General features: G+C 54.2%; 1 protein-coding gene across 1 annotated transcript in view; it reads right to left on the reverse strand.

Annotated features, from left to right (window-relative positions):
* The window catches only part of PDZD4 (PDZ domain containing 4), a 29740-nt gene extending 9801 nt beyond the window's left edge, over window positions 1-19939 (reverse strand). Inside the window, exon 1 of the mRNA XM_061177719.1 lies at window positions 19549-19939. Coding sequence (XP_061033702.1) covers window positions 19549-19608 — 60 coding nt within the window. The 5' untranslated portion in view covers window positions 19609-19939. The remainder of the gene's footprint in view (window positions 1-19548) is intronic.
* Between the last annotated feature and the right edge of the window lie 273 nt (window positions 19940-20212).

The raw sequence follows: 20212 nt of genomic DNA on the forward strand, positions 1-20212 counted from the left end.
GGCAGGACAGGAATATAGATGCAGACATAGAGAATGGACTTGAGGACACGGGGAGGGGGAAGGGTAAGCTGGGACGAAGGGAGAGAATGGCATGGATATATATACACTACCAAATGTAAAATAGCTAGCTAGTGGGAAGCAGCCGCATAGCCCAGGGAGATCAGCTCGGTGCTTTGTGTCCACCTAGAGGGGTGGGAGGGAGACGCAAGAGGGAGGAGATATGGGGATATATGTATATGTATAGCTGATTCACTTTGTTATAAAGCAGAAACTAACACACCATTGTAAAGCAATTATACTCCAATAAAGATGTTTAAAAAAAAGAGAGAAGTCAGTTTTTGAAATAAAATGCCAAATATAGATGGTGACCATCATTATAAATATTTTCTTGTTTTTAATCCTAGAGTGACTTATCTTTTGTATCTTAAACTACCATGTTTCTTCAGTCCCTTGGAATACGTACTAAAGAATCTCATTGTGTGAACTTTAAAAAAATAAATAAATAAAAATAAAAACAAAGGCAATGAGTCCTCCAAGCTCATGGCTTTCTAATTATTTTACTACACTTTTATCTGGTCTAGTGTGTCTGGAAGGAGACACCATAGGACGGTGTGCGACTGTGCATGTCTTCCCATCCCCGCGTTCAGTGACATCGGGCTGGTGGCCATGGTAGGAGTATTTACACCACGGAAATCGACAAAGGCTCCAAACGAGGGCTTTGGGTTTCAGAACATTTACCGGCTCCCCACTGCCCTTAAGTCAAGGGCTCCTGTAAGAAGCAGAAGGGCCAAGGGCCGAGAGCTGTGCTAAGGATCTTTGACCGGGGTTGGTGGAGGGCGGGGGGGCGTTTCGCATTTTCACTATGTGCAGTGGGACGCTCAGGTGACACTGGGAAACACAGGGATGTATTTCTCCCTGGAAACGTTACCCAGCAGCAGTGTTGCTATGGAAACTGGGCCCAGGCAGTGGGAGGGGAGTGCAGGGTGGTCTGGGATGTCAAGAGGGGGATGGGCACACACACCACAGAGCAGATCAAGGCCACCGGAGTGATGCCCCTGACAGCCCAGCAGCCTTCCCCTTGACCCACGTGGCGCCGAGCAGAGGCAGACCTCTAGGTGTGGAGGCTTGGAGCTCCTGGGCCACTGCTGCAGAGAGCGCCTGGGGCTCCTTCAGCCTCCTCTCTCCTCCTCAGCAGTCACGATGGGCCCCAAGAGCTAATGAAGGTGTGTGGGACCAGGACAGGTAAGACAGGAGCCCTCCCAGAAAGGGTGAAGGCTACCAACAAGATGGGGAAACGCGGGGCAACGGGCAAGGCGGTGCGGGCCCAGGCACACGGTAAGGATCCAGTGTTCTGCCCCTTCTCGTCCTCACTCACCCTACGGCCATGAAGAAGAGAAAGACTTGCGTGCACCGGCAAAGCCACCATTCAGATGGCCCTGCTCCAGTCCCAAAATGTCTGAACCCAAGCCAGCTTCCCTTCAGAGTCCCCCTCAAGCTAAGGCCACCGTCTACACGTGCCGGGGGGCACTCCCCATCTACCCGGCTGCCACTGCTCTAAACCCACACCAAGCAATTCAAAGTGGATCAAAGTCCTAAACGGACTGAGCTTTAAAACTACCTTGGAGGCGAGAGAACAGTGTCTTTATGATGCTGAGATAGAGAAGCAATTCTTTCTTTTTTTTTTTTTTTGGCCATGCCTCGCGTCATGCAGGATCTTAGTTCCCCGACCAGGGATCGAACCTGGGCCCTGGCAGTGAAAGCAGCAGTGAAAGTGCCGAATCCTAACCACTGGACGGCCAGGGAATTCCCTTAAGACAAAACATGGGCAAACAAGAATGGAAAAGATAAATTTGACTATGTTGAAATGTAAAACTTCTGGACAACAAAAGACGCCATAACTACAGTGAAAAGATAGGACAGGCTAAGAGAAGATCCTTACAAATGCACAGAACTGATACAGGATTATCCAGAATAAAGAATTCCTACAAAACACTGGGAAAATACAGACCTCAGTAGGGAAACGGGCATTCCAGGAAAAGGGAGCCTGAACCCACCCATAAGCTTGAATTGATGCCCCTTCGGGACGCTGGGAAGCAAGCAGCGTCACCTTAATAGCTGAGCGCTAGAAAGAGCCGAGGGTCTGCCGTTGGTAGAATGGCTCCAAAGATTGTGGTACCGTCATACATGTGGTTTGTGACAACACGCCTGCTTATGAATAGCACACATAGTAGAAAATGTGCCTCAGAATGACAAACCTGAATCCCCACGGACAGAGAAGGAGAGGAATGGGGTCAGGGGTGGGAAAAACACTGAGGCCAACAAGGCCCACATCGAGGCTGGGTGGCAGTACACGCGCGTGCCGACATCATTTTTGATGCTTATACTTTCCCAGACTCAGGAAATATTCCAGAACATCTCCACGTGGAGGGGCAGCCAGGGGGAGGGAGGCCAGCTGGGGAGCTCTTGCTGCCGTCACCCATTAGGATGTGGAATGGGTGAGACTTGGGGACGTGGGGGCACAGAGGTTTCTGGCCTGCGTGGCTATAACACTGGCAAGGGTGCCATTACTATTCTTACTAATAATAGCTACAAACCAATAATAGTAGTTACCCTTTACTAACGGGCGACAGTGTCCCATTCTGCTCTGAGTGCTTTACGGCCAGTACTATGAAACAGGCACTAAGAGTATGTCCACCTCACAGATGAGGAAACTGGGGAGGTTAAGGGATTCACCCGGACAGGCCCACCACGGTCAGCATCTCAGGCTGGTGAGGGGCAGGGAGCGGGCTCAGCCGGGACAGCTTCGAGAAGCCCCCTCCTTGCTGTATATATAGTAGGGGCTGGGGGCGTGTGGGGGGTGGGTACCCATGGGGGGAAGGGTGGGGAGGAGTGGGGTGAGAAGGCGAGGCTTCGGCTGAGGTGGGGGGCTCTGGGCAGGTGGTCTGGGTAGGGGCGTGGGCTGTGGTGGGATGGCTTGGTGGCAGTGGGGGTAGGTCTAGGACCCTGTGTTGGACTCTCTTCCCCTTGCAGAGGGTCTTCTCCGCCCCCTCCCCTCGCCACCTTCCCCCTAAGCACTCCAGCCAAGCTTATCCATTTCTGGGCTCCCTACCCCTGCCCTCGGCACTCTCCTGCCCCCTCACACACCCTCCTTCTTGCTGCTTGGACACCTGCTCTTCCCCTCCTGCCCCCCTCCTGTCACCCACACTCACTTAAGGCCTAGCGACCACCCAGGGAGAATGCCGAGCAGGGGGTTTGAGGGTGACTCGCCTTCCATTAGGCTCTGGAGGCCGCCCGAAGGCCTGGCCGGATACATTCACACCACACCTCGCGTGGACCTGGGCTCAGCTTCACCAGGAGCCCTTCTAGTTCAGGGAGAGCAAATACTTGCTCGCTGAGCCCATGGTCAGGAAAATCGATTCGAAGATGCTGCCCAAGGGGACTGCCCTGTGGACCGCAGCTCCAACCCAGACCCAGCTGGGCTGGAAGTCGCTTTGCTTCCACTGAGGACTCTGCAGAAAGGTGCCCTTGCCTTGCCGGGGGGCAGGGACCTGCGCCTCAGAGGCGCCTCTTTGCCCAAATGTGGCCCAAGTGGCCCTCCCCCTCCCCTCGCTGAGGGCCTGATTCCAGTTTACCTGGAGATCCCTGCCCTGGAAGCAGCTGCGAGCCTGGTCTGGGGCGCGGGCTGGAGAAGCCCCTGGAGAAGCAGCCGCCTCCAGACTCCCCCGCACTGCGTCCCTTGCGCGGGCTGACCCCATCACAGACCACACACTCTCAGTCTGAACGATACCCCAGAGCATAAAATGGTAAACTTGCTGGAGGAATCTGTCAATAACTATAAAGAACCTTGAAAATGTTCATCATACCCTTTGATCCAGTAAATTGACTCTAAGTAATAGATCCTAAAATAATCAGAATCGATATTACATGAATCACAAGGATGCTCAGAGCAGCATTCATGGTTTTTTTTATTGTGGTAAAATACACCAAAAGTAAAATTGACCATTTTAACCACTTTCAAGTGTACAATTCAGTGGCATTTGGTGCATTCACATAGCTGTGCAACCATCACATCTATTTAATTCCAGGACATTTTCATCCCCTCAAAAGGAGACCCCCTGCCCATTCTCTCCAAATTCACCCCAGCCCCTGGCACTCACCAATCTCCTTTCTTTGCCTCTAGACATTTCATAAGTGGAATTCTACAACAGGTGGTCCGATGTGTCTGGCATCTTTCCTCAAGCATGTTTTCTAGGTCCATCCATATTACAGCCGGCATCAGTACTTCATTCCTCTTATGGCTGAGTAATACTCCATCATATTCCAAACTATTGCATTGTGCGGACAGACCACTGATCCCTCAACAGACATTGGTTTGCTTCTACCTTTTGGCAACTGTGAATCACGCTGCGGTGAACATTTGTGTACAAGTTTTTGAGTCCCTGTTTTCAAATCTTTGGGCCCATATGGTCATTCTACATTTAACTTATTGAGGTACCAGCATTATTTTTTTTTTAATATTTATTTATTTATTTGGTTGCACCAGGTCTTAGTTGTGGCAGGTAGGCTCCTTAGTTGCAGTTCCAGGGCTCCTTAGTTGTGGCATGTGAACTCTTAGTTGCAGCATACATGTGGGATCTAGTTCCCTGACCAAGGGTCAAACCCAGGCCGCCTGCATTGAGAGCATGGAGTCTTATCCACTGCGCCACCAGGGAAGTCCCACCAGCATTATTTTTAATGCCCAAAACTTTACAACAGTCTTAAGCACAAGTGTCTGCCTCGAGACTTCCCTGGTGGTCCAGCAGTTAAGACTCTGCGCTCCCAATGTGAGGGGCCTGGGTTCAATCCCTGGTCAGGGAACTAGATCCCGCATGCTGTAACTAAAGATCCCGCATGCCGCAGCTGAGACCCAGTGCAGCCAAATAAATAAATAAATATTTTTTTTTTAAAAAGGTGTCTGCCTCATCGAAGTGTACAGCTGCCCTACCAGAGTCTTCCAATAACAAGCCTGTTTCTCAAAAAAGATATAAAATGGCATGTGAACTATGATGATTGCCAGGTAAAGTATATGTTTATGGAAAAAGACTGGGAAAGAATATTAAAAAACATTGTTCGAGGGAAATGGAAATCTGAGAATTTGCTTTTTTCCAAACTTTATATACCATGGCTAAATTGTTTTTTGAAAAAACGTTTACAAACTTCAAAAACAATAGCATTGGTGACCCAGTTCTGAGAGCGTGGATCTCAGCACGTGGGAGGCAGCTGACGGGTGAAGGCGAGGAGGGAGGTGTGAGCCCACGGAGGCTTCATGCTGCCACAAGTGTGCCAGGTCAGAGGGTGCACGGGGGCTCACAGGGCTTTGAAAACTATTTGGAATGGATGTGCCCGTTATGTATATTCATTGGTACGTGCGTAAGTATCAATTATCACACAATATTTTCTTTAAAGACTGGAAGGAGGGACTTCCCTGGTGGGGCAGTGGTTAAGAATCCGCCTGCCAATGCGGGGACACGGGTTCGAGCCCTGGGCCGGGAAGATCCCACATGCCGCGGAGCAACTAAGCCCGTGCGCCACAACTACTGAGCCTGCGCTCTAGAGCCCGCGAGCCACAACTACTGAGCCCACGTGCTACAACTACTGAAGCCCACGAGCCACAACTACTGAAGCCCGTGCGCCATGCTCTGTGACAAGAGAAGCCACCGCAATGAGAAGCCTGTGCACCTCAACGAAGAGTAGCCCCCTCTCGCCTCAATTAGAGAAAGCCCACACGCAGCGACAAAGACGCAACACAGCCAAAATAAATAAATAAATAAAATAAATAAATTGGAAAAAAAAAAAGGAGTTAGTTAGGACTGAAAGCTGAGCACCAGTGACCATCCCAGCCATTCCCTCAGCTTTGGGCTGTCTTTTATTTTTTTTATTATTTTTTAAAATTTATTTATTTATTTGGGGCTGTGTTGGGTCTTTCTCTGGGCTATTTAGCGTTCCAAAAGGAAGGGACCAAAGAGGGTAACAGTGCGATTCCCCACGAAAACAGCCCAGGTACTTCACCCTACAATGAAGCCCATACTTGACAAGCCCATCCCTTCCAATAAGCTTTTTAGTATCCCATCCTTAAATATGAGATGACAACCAAGGCTCACTAGACATCTGAGGATGCTCCAACATGAAAGCATAAAAGATAAAGATCAAAACGAAGAAGAGAACAATTGGTGGGAAACAGGATTGTAAGGGATAAGAAATATTTTCTTAAAAACTCCTTAATTTCGGACTTCCCTGGTGGCACAGTGGTTAAGAATCCACCTGCCAATGCAGGGGACACAGGTTTGAGCCCTGGTCCAGGAAGATCCCACATGCCGTGGAGCAACTAAGCCCGCACGCCACAACTACTGAGCCTGCGCTCTAGAGCCCGCGAGCCACAACTACTGAAGCCCATGAGCCACAACTACTGAAGCCCGCGCGCCTAGGGCCCGTGCTCCGCAACAAGAGAAGCCACCACAGTGAAAAGCCCGCACACCGCAACGAAGAGTAGCCCCCCAAAGCCCACGTGCAGCAACGAAGACCCAATGCAGCCATAGATAAATAAATTTTAAAAAAATAAAACAATCTAGCCTGTGCTCTGTTCTGAGTTTTTCTCAGTTTCCCTGAGGCCCCAGGCTCGGGGGCTGTGGGCTGCTTTGGGCTCCTGCTCCTGGGCAGCCCCTGCAGGGGGTACAGCCTCTGGGCTCAGGCCCCTTGGGAGCAGTGGCGATGAAGTCACGGCAGACTTCACATCCAGATCTGATCTGAGGAAGCTCGGGACGTGCTTTCTGGCCCAGGTGTCCCCAAAATGGAAGGGGCAGCTCCCGGGAGCCTGGAGCCCCGGAGGGAATGAAGGAGGCCAGACGGGGGCAGAGCCTTCACTCCAGGACCTCCGGCCTGGAAGGTGGGGGAGATGAATCACAGCCTCCACCCCTAGGAGAGGTGGCCAGGAGGGCCCCACGCCCACCCCACGGAGCATCAGGAAGCTGGTTCTGCAAGGCTGGAGGAGGGCTGCCAGCTGGTCTCAGGCCTAGGACGGGACAGAGCAGACACCCTCCCGCCCCCCATTTCCCCCATGCCCCTCCCCGTCACACCCACCCCCCGCTGGCTCTAGGACTGCCTTTGCAGAGAGGGTTCTGTGGGTGGCCAAGGGGTGGGCCCTGAGCTCTCCCAGCCCAGTGTCTGAGCAGAGGGCGGCAGGAGGCCCCTGGGTGTGGAGGCACTGACCCGCGAGGTGCCAGCCTACGAGGCGGGGGAGCACAGCCAGCAGGCCCCCAGGTCTGCCTCAGAGGGAGGCCGTGCCCACCCCAGCCCCTCAAGGTAGGCCAGGCCCCGGGGCAAGGCCCCTCACAGCAACGGAGGGCAGGTGCCTGTGGCGGCGGGGAGTGAGGTGAGGGTGGGAGGGGTGCGGGAGAGGAGCCGGGACACAGCTGGCACACAGCTGGCACACAGCTGGCACACAGCTGGCTCAGGGACCGGCTCAGCCCAAGCTCCAAAGGAGGATTGTGAGGCAGTGCGGTGGGTACGCGAAGGCCTTTCGAACAATCCAGGGTGTCGGGGGGTGAGCAAGGAAGCAGAGGGCCCCCAGCGTCAGAGGCTGAACCCGGGCAGGGAGTCTGGGTGCCTGGGCCACTTGCCACCACTCAGGCGCTGAGGGGGGCCCTGGGGGACACCCAGTCCCTTATCCCCAGGGGGCCGAGGACAAGGGATTCCTGGCACAAGCCCATGCTGTGCTGTCTCCCCAGGGCTTCTCCAGGGATCGGAGGGACATGGGAGAATGAGCCCAGGAAGGGAGGGGGAGTGGGATTTCCTCCCCCCCCCGCCCCCCGCCATGCCGGGTTGCCCTTTCGGAAGCTGAGAGGCAGCCTGCTTCAAGCTGTGGGCAGAGGCTTGAGCCTGGTGGGATCCAGCACACAGCCCCTCCCGCAAGGGTCCTGGTTGGAAGGTAGGAGGGAAAGGGGGGGCAAGGCTGCAGCTCCGAGGGTCCACGGCAGAGCCCAGGAGGTGAGGTCAGCACATGGGGTGTGGGCGCACCGTGACCCTTCCAGGCCCTGGTCAGCCAGGAACCACTGGAGGGAAGAGGGCACGTGTCCCCGAACAGGGCATTCGGGGACAGGCCCACTGCCAGCTCAGAGTCCAGGCTCACCCAGCACCTGCAGAACAGGAGGAACGACCTTGGGCAAGACAGACATGATCCCCACGTTGTTTGGGGAGACCAGTGCCGGAGCAGAAATGAGCGCACAGAGCCTTGAGTTTGGACGGGGGCTGCTTTAGATAGAACGCACAGGGACAGCCTCTCTGGTGACATGTGAACTGAGACCTGAAAGATGACAAGGAGCCAGCCATGCTAGGGACTTCGGAGAACATTGCAGGCAGTGCTAAGCCCTAGGATGGGATGACTTAGCACTTGCTGGAGAATAAGGCACGTAGGGGACAGGGTGGAGGCAGGGGACAGACCGGCAGACAACTGCAATGGCTCAGCTCAGGGGGTGGTAGTGGAGATGGGGCTGCCATGAGCTGCTGCTGAGCTGGGGAAAATGACCAAGGAACCGTGAGGGAGGAGGGACACCTAACAAGCACAAGAGAAGATGCTCAACGTCACTCATCACGAGGGAAATGCAAATCAAAACCACAATGAGATATCCCCTCGCACCCACTTGGATGACTGAAATAAAAACACAGAAGATAACAGTTGATGAGGATATGGAGAAATTCAACTCTCACACACTGCTTGTAGGAATGTCAACAGCAGTGGACGTGGAAAACTGTCTAGAGTTCCCAGATGACCCAGCAGTACCACAAGAATTGAAAACAGGCACCCAAACAAAAACTTGTACATAAATGTTCATAGCAGCACTATTTTTTTTTTTTTGGCCACCCCGCGCAGCTTGCAGGATCTTATTTCCCCGACCAGGGATTGAACCTGGGCCCCAGCAGTGGAAGTGCTGAGTCCTAACCACTGGACCGCCAGGGAATTCCCAGCAGCACTATTCTTTTTTTTTTTTTTTTTTTTTATGTTTGGCTGCGTTGGGTCTTCGTTGCTGCGCGCGGGCTTTCTCTACTTGCGGCGAGCGAGGGCTACTCTTTGTTGCGGTGTGTGGGCTTCTCATTGCGGTGGCTTCTCCTTGTTGCGGAGAATGGGCTCTAGGCGCGCGGGCTTCAGTAGTTGTGGCACACGGGCTCAGTAGCTGTGGCTCGCGGGCTCTAGAGTGCAGGCTCAGTAGTTGTGGCGCACGGGCTTAGTTGCTCCGCGGCATGTGGGACCTTCCCGGACCAGGGCTCGACCCCATGTCCCTTGCATTGGCAGGTGGATTCTTAACCACTGCGCCACCAGGGAAGTCCAGCAGCACTATTCTTAATAGCCAAAATTTGGAAGCTACCTACATTGTCCACCAACAGATGGATAAACATAACGTGGTAACATCCACCCAGTGGATTATTCCACCATATAAAGGAATGGAGTCCTGCTACATGCTACAACGTGGATGAAAACAGCCCAGCTGAGTGGGAGAAGGCAGGCACAAAAGGCCATGTACTGTATGATTCCAGAACGGGCAAATCCACAGGGACAGGAAGTAGATGAGTGGTTGCCAGGGGCTGGGGAACGGGAGAATGGGGACTGCGGGCTTAATGGTGTGAAGTTCCCTTCTGAGATGATGAACGTGTTCAGGAACTAGCTGGTGGTGACAACTGCACCACACCGTGAATGTACTCAGTGTCACTAATGGTAAACTTGATGTCATATATCTTTTCCCACAATAAAAAATTAAAACTGCTGCCCGGATCCAGAGACCACCGGTGCCCTTACAGAGGTGAAGACCACTGGAAAAGACACAGGGGTGGGGGGAGGGGCGGGACCTGGGGAACTTGTTTAATCAATGCAAATCTTTACCTCTGATTTGAAGTTCCTGAGACCTGCAGACATCCCCAGTGTCCCACTCCACTTACCCGTATCCCAAACCAAGCCACCAAACCAGGTGTCATATGACCACTGCTACTGAATTCAAGCAGGGGTTGATTGTTCTTGACTTAACATCATGAGATGGAGGCTATCACCTGGGGATTGAGTGTAGCAGAGGATAAGAGGCCCAAGGAGGACCCTAAGGCACCCTGACACTGAGCAGTTGAGGAGACACAGAGCTTAAGTCAGCCAGAGAGAAGGAAAGCTAAGGAGGGAGTCTGGGCAAGACTGCACCAAGGACCGGGAGGATGGATTGGATCCGGATGCAGAAGGGTCCTCAGGATTTGCTAAAAGGGGGCAATCGGGGAGGGCGACGCCCAGCCGACCTGTATGGATAGACTCAGCCTTTGGGAGCTTTTGCAGAGAATGGGGTGGAAGCGCCTTGGGGCTGTGGCTTGGGGATGTGGGAGAGCGCTACGTTTGGGTTTTACCAGGTCAGACGCCTGAGAGCGACTGAAAGCTGGATGGGAAAGGTAGGTTCAGAGGAGGAAAAAATTTTAAATGCCAAAGAAAGCGAGGGAAAGACCTGCAGAAGGTGCGGCAGTATTGGGAATAAGCGAGGGGAACACGCGGGCAGGAGGGAGGGACGCGGCGGGGGGGCAGCAGAAGGGATATCTGTGTCCGGTGAGGCATGGGGGATGACTGGGGGACATGGGGGCAAGAGGGGACTCGGGGACAAGGGGTCAGGCCAGAGCAACGCAGGAAGCTCAGCGGGCAGTCGCGCTCCCGCAGGCGCCCGGGGGGCGAAGCGGCGGCGCCCGGGGAGGCGGGGGGCGGGGGGCGGGGCCCAGGCTCGCTCGTCCCGCCTCCCCGGGCGCGGAGCCGCAGACAAAGAGCGCGCGGCGGCGGCGGCGGCGGCGGCGGCGGCGGCGCGAGCTAGGCTGGCCGCCCGTTGGCCGCGTCTCCAGCGCCCGCGGCCGGCGCAGCCCGACCGACCGGCGCGAGTCCTCCGCCCCCGCCGCTCCGTCCCCCCTCCCGGCCGGGGCGGGTCTCCGGACCCCGCTCTAGGGGGCCTGGCGCGACTGGGCCGGAGGCTCCGGGTGGGAGGTCCTCGCCGTACTTCCCAAATGCTCTGATCGGGAATCTCTGAGCCGGCGAGAAGAGAGAGGGCAGGCTGAGAAAAGAGCCCTGGCCCGGGTGACTGGGGGTCCCGCGGGCCCCACGGCTCCCCGGGAGGTCTAGGGACCGCCCCTTTCACCCAGGGTAACGCGAGGGGGAGGGGGTTAACGACAATTCGAGGGGCGCCCACGGTTGGGGTGAGTCTCCCAGCCCCACCCTGCGGATTGGGAATCCTAGGCCAGGCGAGAACACAGACCGGAAGCTAGCCTCTGCCCTGGCGCCCCGTGCCCCCCGCTCTCTCAGCTCTGCCGTCGCGAGTGTCCGGGGAACACCTGGGACGCAGCCGCGTCTGGCTCAGCGGGACCGAGAAAGGAGAAGCCAGGCAGGCTCTGTGCGCTCCCATCTTTCCAGTGGCCCAGCAGAAGTCCTCATTCATGTGTTCCCATCTCTGGAGCTTAAAAATTGTCAACCCACAGGAACGTTGGCGCACCTGACCGTGGACATCTGCATTCCCCTCACCCAGCTCTCCCCGGGAGTGCACATTCCACCGCACCTACTCCCTCCTCTACACACACACATTCCCAAGCAAAATGCTGGCACCAACGCTCTCCACACCCCCCGCCCCCCCACCCCGGGAAGCCGCGACACCCTTAATGTGCTCAGGGATTTAACACTGACACAGCACCTCTGCACCTCTCCAATTGTACTGCTAATGCCCTTATAGCTGTTTTTTTTTTTTTCTTCTTTTTTTTTCAGATCCAGGATCCAATCAAGGATCACACACTTGGTCATTAGGTCTCTAGTCTCCTGTAATCTAGAACAATCTATGCATTAAAAAAAAAAAAAAACCTTTCATGACACTGACCTCTTGGAAGAGTCTAGGGCACTCGCCTTGTAGAAAGTCCCAGTCTGGATTTGCCCGCTTCCTTCCTGGTTAGATTCAGCTTAGGTGTTTTGAGGACAGCACGGCCCAGGGCAGGCTATGTCCTTCTCCCTCCCCGCACAGGGCAAGGAGGGGCAGGGGACCGGGCTGCCCACTGTTAGGGAGGCTCGGTTTGATCACCTGGTGTCTCCCTTGTAAAGTTGCATTTTCCCTCCCTAATGTACAAGTAATCTGGGTGACACCTTGAGACCCAGTGACCGTCTTTTCCCCAACAACTTTATCTAATGGTTTTACCATCCAAGGATGACCCCCAACTGGATGAATTGCATTGGTGGCTGCAAAATGCCTTAATTTGTTAGAATTCTAGCAGGGACACAGCACTACACGCCGACATGTGACTGGCCCAGTGAATGGCATGCCCCCAGTTGAGGCTGCCTGGACAAGCCATACCATCCACCCCCAGAACTCTGTGCCCACTCTTTCTGCCCAGGGGCAGGAGAGAGAGAAGGAAGAAGCACAGGAAGCCTTCATCTCAAAGGACTTTTTAGTAGTTTGGGGCTGGTGTGTGTGTCTGGGTACCCATGTGAGCTGCCTGTAGGTTGGTAAGGATGTGGGTGATGGGAAGAGGCTCAGTTAGCTGCACGTAGCCTGGAAGAACAGATTATGTCCCTTGGGGGCCCACCTGGGCAATTATCCCTGGAAATTGATTTGATAGGTGTGAGGTGAGGCCTCCCCCCTCTTATTTGTAATAAACTCACTTCCTAGGTGATATTGACATAATCTGGGGCTTCACTGATTTATCCCGAGTCCTGAGCGAGGTCCTAGCTACTCAAAGTGTAGTCGGAGGACCAGCAGCATGGACATCCCCTGGGAGGTTGTGAGTAACGCAGAATCCCAGGCCCCACCCTGGACCTGCTCAAGCAGATCCTGCATTTTAACAAGGGCCTCAGGGTAGAGTCGTGCTGGCCCAGAGCACCCCCTTGAGGAAGCAGGGAGGACTTGCACACACCTGGACAGGATTCAGACCACAGGCAAGTGAGTGCTTCAAAGGGTCTCTCCTCCCCGCTCTCACTCCACAAAGGGGAGTGGGTGGGTGGTGCCCATCCGGGGCAAGCGGAAATCTGATCCACCTGCCCTGGCCCCCCCCCCCCCGCCTTTCCAGGGAAGAGCAGGCCTCTCAGGCACCTCTGAAGTCCTGCCTGGAGAGACAGGCTGGGAATGAGGGATGCCCCACATGCGGCCAGTATGGAAAAGCAAAGAACTTCCTGAGGTCATCATTATGATCAGTCTTTGGGTGTGTGCTCACAGCTTCCCAGGCACCTTGGATGATAATGGGAAACCTCCTCCCACGCCCCCACCTCTGGGCTAACCTGGCTGGCCCAAAGGCAAGCTCCCCGGCTCGCAGTAATCAAAATGGTATCTTTTATGGAGTGCTTTTCATTTCCACTGCTCAAAGCAAGCATGAGGAAGAGACAGATTGCACTACAAAGAGGGGAGACGCCTGTCACACCCAAAGCCAGCTCTGAGCCCCAGCTTCTCAATCTTCTCTTGACTTGGCTCACGTGCAAAAGGACCAAATGTGCCTCCACCTTGGCATGTGTCCATCGCCTAAGTAATCTTATATGTTACACTTCACAACTCAGGGCGCCTCTGTTTTTCTCCCCCTTCTTTCTTATTAGAAAAACCCTCAAAATAATATTGGACATTCTCCTGTCACTGAACATTAATTGTGACATGTTCATGAGGAATGCCTTCTCCATCCAATTTCCACGGCTTAACGCCTGACCAAATGGCCTGATGGCAGCAACTCCACCCCCACCCAAATGAGATCCCAGGGGACCCAGTGCCGCTGATTTCCCAATGGCAATGACCCCGGGAGGCAGGCGTTCTTTATTCCCATAGAGCAGGTGAAAGAAACTGAGGCACTGAGCCAGTGAGCCATTCAGTATCCCCACACCACACTGTCTTCCCTGGCAGGGATCCTGAAGTAGAAGGAAAGAAAGACCCACTCAGCCCCACCAGGGGCCCCTGGTGGGCTAAGTGCTCTCACATGCTTTTCTTCCTTTGGTAGGTGTACGTGTGTTTCTTGTTTTTAAAGCTTTACTGGCGTATCATTGCCATATGATCAACTGCACATATTTAGAGCGTACAGTTTGAAAAGTTTTGGTATAAGGTGTATATATACATCTGTGAAGCCATCACCACAATCAAGATAGTGACCATTTCCATCATCCCCAAAAGTGTCCTCCTGCTTGTCTGTCATCCCTCCCTTCCACCCATCCCTGCAAATACTTTCTGTCACTATAGATGAGTTTGCATTTTCTAGAATTTTTCTATCAATGGCTCAGACAGATCCACGTCATGGGGGTCATGGTGTCAGAGAGAAGGACACAGGCCCGGCAAGCAGGGACACCAGGAAAGGCTCTCAGAACGTGCTTTTGTGCCTCAGTGTTAGGTGACCAGGCTACCTCCCTTTCTGCCCTTTATGACCTGGCTTCTTCCTCTTCCTAACGACATGCATGACCCTCCCCCGCTCAGGGTCATTTCCAGATTTTTCAAGCTCTCCCTGTGCCCCCCCATGCCCCCAGCGCCCACACTTGGTTAAGTATCCTTGGAGGACAAGACTGGGATAACAGAAATGGAGCTGGGGTTCTGACATGCCGCACTTAAAGTGCCTGTGATAGACCACGTCAGTAGAATCGAGGGCCCAAAACCCACAGGATCATCTCAATAGCCACAGAAAAAGCATTTGACAAAACCTAACAACACTTCATGATAAAAACACTCAAACTAGGAATAGAAGGGAACTTCCTCAACCTGATAAAGAGCATCTATGACAAACCGCAGCTCACTTCATACTCAGGGGTGAAAGACTGGAAGCTTCTTAGCTCAGCAACAAGACAAGGATACCCACTCTCACCACTTCTATTCAACATTGTACTGGAGGTGCTAGCCAGAGCAAATAGGCAAGAAAAAGAAATGAGAGGTATCCACAATGGAGTATTACTGAGCCATAAAAAGGAACGAAATTGGGTCATTTGTAGAGACGCGGTTGGATCTAGAGACTGTCATACAGAGTGAAGTAAGTCAGAAAGAGAAAAACAAATATCGTATATTAACGCATAAATGTGGAACCTAGAAAAATGGTACAGATGAACCGGTTTGCAGGGCAGAAATAGAGACACAGACGTAGAGAACAAACGTATGGACACCGAGAGGGGAAAGTGGCGGGGGGAGGTGTGATGGTGTGATGAATTGGGAGATTGGGATTGACATATATACACTAATACGTATAAACTGGATAACTAATAAGAACCTGCTGTATAAAAAAATAAATAGAATAAAATTCAAAACAAAAAAAGAAATGAGAGGTATTCAGATTGGAAAGGAAGTAAAACTATCCTCTATTTATATATAGGAAATCCTGAAGAATCCACTCAAAACAACTATTTGAACTAATAAATGAGTTTAGTAAGGTTGCAAGATATAAGACCAGTATAAAAAAACGATTGTATTTCTATACAGTGGCAATGAGAAAAATGAAAAGGAAATTAAGAAAACAATTCTACTTACAATAGCATCATAAAGAATAAAGTACTCAGGAATAAATTTAACAAAAGTGCAAAACATTGGCGAAGGAAATTGAAGACTCAGGGAATTCCCTGGCACTCCAGTGGTTAAGACTCTGCGCTCTCACTGCTGAGGGCCAGAGTTCAATCCCTGGTCAATCCCTGCTTGGGGAACTAAGATCCCACAAGCCACGCAGCGAAGAAATTGAAGATCCAAATAAAAAGGCATCCCATGTTCATGGGTAATAGTCTCCCAGATTCAATGCAATATTCAATGCAAATTCAATACATACTTAATGCAATATTCAATACAAATTCAATGCAATTCCTACAAAATCACAGCTGGTTTTTTCTGAAATTGACAAGCTGATCCTAAAATTCATATGGAAACTCAAGTGACTCAGAATAGACAAAACAATCTTGAATAGTACAAAGTTGGAAGACCCCACACTTCAAAAGTTACTTACAAAGCTCCAGTAAAAGTAATGTGGTACAGGCATAAAGATAGACAGTTCTCCAGAAAAGATATGCAAATAGCCAATAGCACGGGAAAAGATGCTCATCAGGAAATGCATATGATGTCCCCTCAAACCCAGTAGGATGGCTATAATAAAAAACGTGTGTGGGGAGGGTGTGGAGAAACTGGAACCCTCATACACTGCTGGTGGGAACGTAAAATGTAAAATTGTGCAGCCCTTGTGGAAAACTGACAGCTCCTCAAAATACTAAACACAATCACCATATGATCCAGCAATTCCATTTCTGGGTATATACCCAAAAGAATTGAAAGCAGGGACTCAAACAGATACTTGTACACTCATGTTCACAGCAGCACTGTTCACACTATAGCCAAAAGGTGGAAATAAGTCAAATGTCTATCAATGGATGAATAGATAAATATTATGGAAAATTATTCAGTAATAAAAAGAAATTTAGTACTGATACATGCTACAACATGGATGAACCTTAAAAACACGATAAAGGAAAGAAGCCGGACAACAAAAGGTCACGTATCGTATGGTTTCATTGAGATGAAATGTCTGGAACAGGCAAGTCCATAAAGACAAGTAGATTCGTGGTTGCCAGAGCCTAGGAGGTATTGGGGGAAATGTGACTGCTAATGGGTACGGGGTTTCTTTCCAAGGTGATGAAAATGTTCTGGAATTCAATAGTGGTAATGATTGCACAACTCTCTGAATATACTAGAAACCACTCAATTGTATGTTTTACAAGGTTTGTGAATTATATCTCAATAAAGTTTGTTTTGTTTTTTTAAGTGCCTGTGAACTATCGGGAGAAAAGGGTCTGGAACTCAAGGCTAGAATAAGAGACTTGGGACTTCTTAACCTGGGTGTCAGAGACCTCTGGGGATCTAGGAAGGGGCCCCAGGGCGCCCCAGCATAAGGAAGCCACATGGCAAGTGGTGTAGGTGTACTTGTGCATTTCTCTGGGCTGAACTGTATCTCGGAGGGGTTCCTTATTTTGGTAAGGTGCAGAGGCCACAGGTGGGTGTGGACAAGCCACGGAGAAGCCTCTCTGAAGCTGGGAAGCACCAGAGTTTAAGGGGGGGCAGGCAAGGGGTCCTGGAAACTGACTGGTCTTCTGGCACAAAAGCTTCCCTCCCCTCTGAAAAGAGGCTGGGACCAGGAGAAGCTCCCTGCTGCGCCTGGGACGCCAGCTCCCAGACCCAGAGTCATCTGGGATACTTAATGGTTTTCCCTGCTCTCCAGATTTTTTTAATTCAATTCTCTTTTGTCTTCCCTTAATTTTAAAGGATAGTTCCTTTTTTAAAACTGCATCCATACTGTATAGCACAGGGAACTCTACTCAATACTCTGTAATGACCTATATGGGAATAGGATCTAAAAAAGGGTGGATATATGTAGAACTGATTCACTTTGCTGTACACCTGAAACTAACACAACGTTGTAAATCAACTATACTCCAACAAAAATTAACTTAGAAAGATAAATTTAAAAAGTAAAATAAAATAAAACTGCATCCAGTCTCGGATTCTGTCCAAACTTCTGCAGGGGCTTTAAAAGGGAGCAGCATCCCCAGGGACCGGTCAGTGAGGGCTGCAGATGAGGAAAAGCAGAGGCGGCTGGCCTGAGGCCGCCCTCCTCCTGGGGAGCTACTTGCCCAGGGCTTGGGGCTCTCTCTCCAGGAGAAAAGCCTGGCCCGGGACTTTCCAGCCCAGGTTCACCTCAAGCCTTCCTCCGACATGAAGCCTCCCTGAAGGCCGTGCCAGCCAGACCTGTGGCAGCCTCCCTGCCACTGCCCATGGGGAACCCGAAGGGTCACAGCAGCGTCGCCTCCCAACCATGGCTCATCTCGGGCCTGCAGTGCAGCGCAGGTTGCCCTCCACTTTCCACACATCCCCAAGGGACTGGCCTTTAACGAAGTACTACATCAATCCCTCTGGGAGGAAGTCAAGAGCCAGCCGCTTAGGATTCGCTTGCCATTTGATGGAATGATTCCAAGAAAGGAAGCAATGAGGATGGGATCCCACGGCCTCATCAACCAACCAGTGCAGCCCACCTCCCGCCGGTAGCCCTGGTGCCCACTACTGGGATTCCACGGGACTGCTCGCGGCCCAGCCTGGGTCATTCCCGAACCTGATCCCACGAGGGGGAATGGCAATGGCCAGGCAAGATTTCCAAACAGCTGGAACGAGAGATGGGAGGAAGCACGAGGCGGGGTGGGGGTGGCGGAGAGAATGGCAGAAAGAAGGCGGAGGGCCGAGAGCGGGGAAAGCAGAGGGCCCGCGCGCCCCGGGAGACCGGCCCGGGAGAGCGGATGAGGAGCGCCGCCAGGCTGGGGCAAGATGCCCGTCCTGCCCTCCTCCCGCTCCCGCCCAGGACGGCCAGAGGAACTAGGCTCTCAGCACGAACGCAGCACTCCCGCGGGCTCCCCAATCCCCACCGCGCCCCGGCCGATGCCTGTAGGGGTTCCCCCTATTCTTCTAAGGAGACCCCATTCCCCCAGCCAACACCTCTCCGACCTGCACTTGCTCCCCAGTCCGGACCAATAAACCCAGAGTAGAAACGTATACCTGTCTGCGCCCGGTCTGCCCCTGGATCCCGACTCCCTCTAACCTTGGAACTCCCTCCACAGAGCCCTGGGGGCGTCTCAGACCACGCCATCCGGGACATTTCTCTAGACAGCTCTCAGAGCGCACACAGAAAGTACACACACGCAGGGCCGGAGGAGCCTCCGCGAACACACAGACGGGGCACAGGCACGCACTCACGAAGTCACGCCACGCACAGGCAAGGAAGCCGAGCTCCGGGTCCGAGAGCGCGACCTGGAGTCTCCCCTCCCTCCCCGCCGAGCACTGCCCGGTCCACGCCCCCCACCGCCCAAGGCCCCAAGGCCCTGCGGGGCCTAGGGCAGGCCGGGCACCGACTCCCGCAGACTGCCCTTCGGGCAGACCCGGCGACAGCCACTCACCCGAGGCTCCCAAGGACTGGGAGCCCACCGTTTGTCTGGGCAGGGCCGGAGCGGAGAGTGGGTGCGGGGGTAGATACCCGACCCTGGCCAGGCGTCGGCGGGGTGGCGGGGCGGCCCGCGCGCTCCAGTACCCCTGGCCCACCGGGACCTGGATTTGCCCCGCCCCACCGCGCCGCGGGCGCCCTGCTCCCTCCCCGAGTGCAGGGAACGGAGGCCGTTGCTATGCAACCCCCATCCCGCGCCGGCGCCGGCGCCGGCAGCAACGCGTTTCCCGGCTCCCGGGCCCGGGGTGTATGCGCACAGGACCTGGGCTGAGCCCAACTTCCCGACCCGGGCCGATCTGGACCCAGGGCTCGCGTCCCAATCAATGTACTCCGGGCGAGCCAGGGATGCGCCCCGCACCCCTACCCCCGCGCAGGGACCCCCCATCTTTGCCTGGTTCCCACGGAGCACCAACACCCAGCAGCCCCAGAAACTGAGGGCGAGGATGGCTCCCTGCCTCTTCCTCTTCGAGCCCTCGTGCCCCTCCACCCGGCCCTCCCCCCGGGCCAGCTCTTCCCCAGGTGTCGCCCACGCCCCTCGCCCCAGCTGCCCCGCCGCCCTACCTGAAGCATCACTTTGTACTGCTCCTCCGGTTTCTGGACCACGCACATATTACATCCCATGGTGCTGGCCGGCGAGGGAAGGAGGGCGGGAACGGGAAAACGCCTTTCACTGGCCCGTGCGCGGGACCTCGGGTCCCGGGCCAGGGCCGGGGGCCATACCCTAGCGCGGGGGGCGGGCCGCCTAGCGGGGGAGGGGGGCACGCCCCCGAGGGGGGGGCAGCTCCACGCCCCTCGGGTTAACTCTTAGCTGGCTGAGGCCAGGCGCGGGCATGCTCCCTCGCACCCGGCCAGGAAAAAAAGGGCAGCGGGGGATGGGCGGGCGCGCCGGGCGTTGCTTGGCTACGGTCCCCCAGGAGGCGCGGGGGCGCGCCAGGCCACTGGGGACCGTCAGGGGCCGTAGGCCGCGCGCCTCCCCGCCCGCGGGGCCCGCCGCTGCCGCTGCCGCTGCCGCTGCCGCCTCCGGCTCCCGCCCATGGCCACCAGCCCCGGGAGCCCGGCCCTCGCGCGTGGCGCCGCGGCCCGGCCAGCCGACTGGGGGGCGGCGGCGCGGCTGCGGCCCCCGCCCGCGGCCCAGGCCCGCGCCCGCGCTCGCGCCTCGCCCGGCCGCGCTCCCGGCGCCTGCTCTCGGGCCCGCAGCCGGCCCCGCGGTCTCCAGCTCCCGCCC

The sequence above is a fragment of the Eubalaena glacialis genome, chromosome X, assembly GCF_028564815.1.
Source record: "Eubalaena glacialis isolate mEubGla1 chromosome X, mEubGla1.1.hap2.+ XY, whole genome shotgun sequence".
NCBI classification, from domain to species: Eukaryota; Metazoa; Chordata; class Mammalia; order Artiodactyla; family Balaenidae; genus Eubalaena; species Eubalaena glacialis.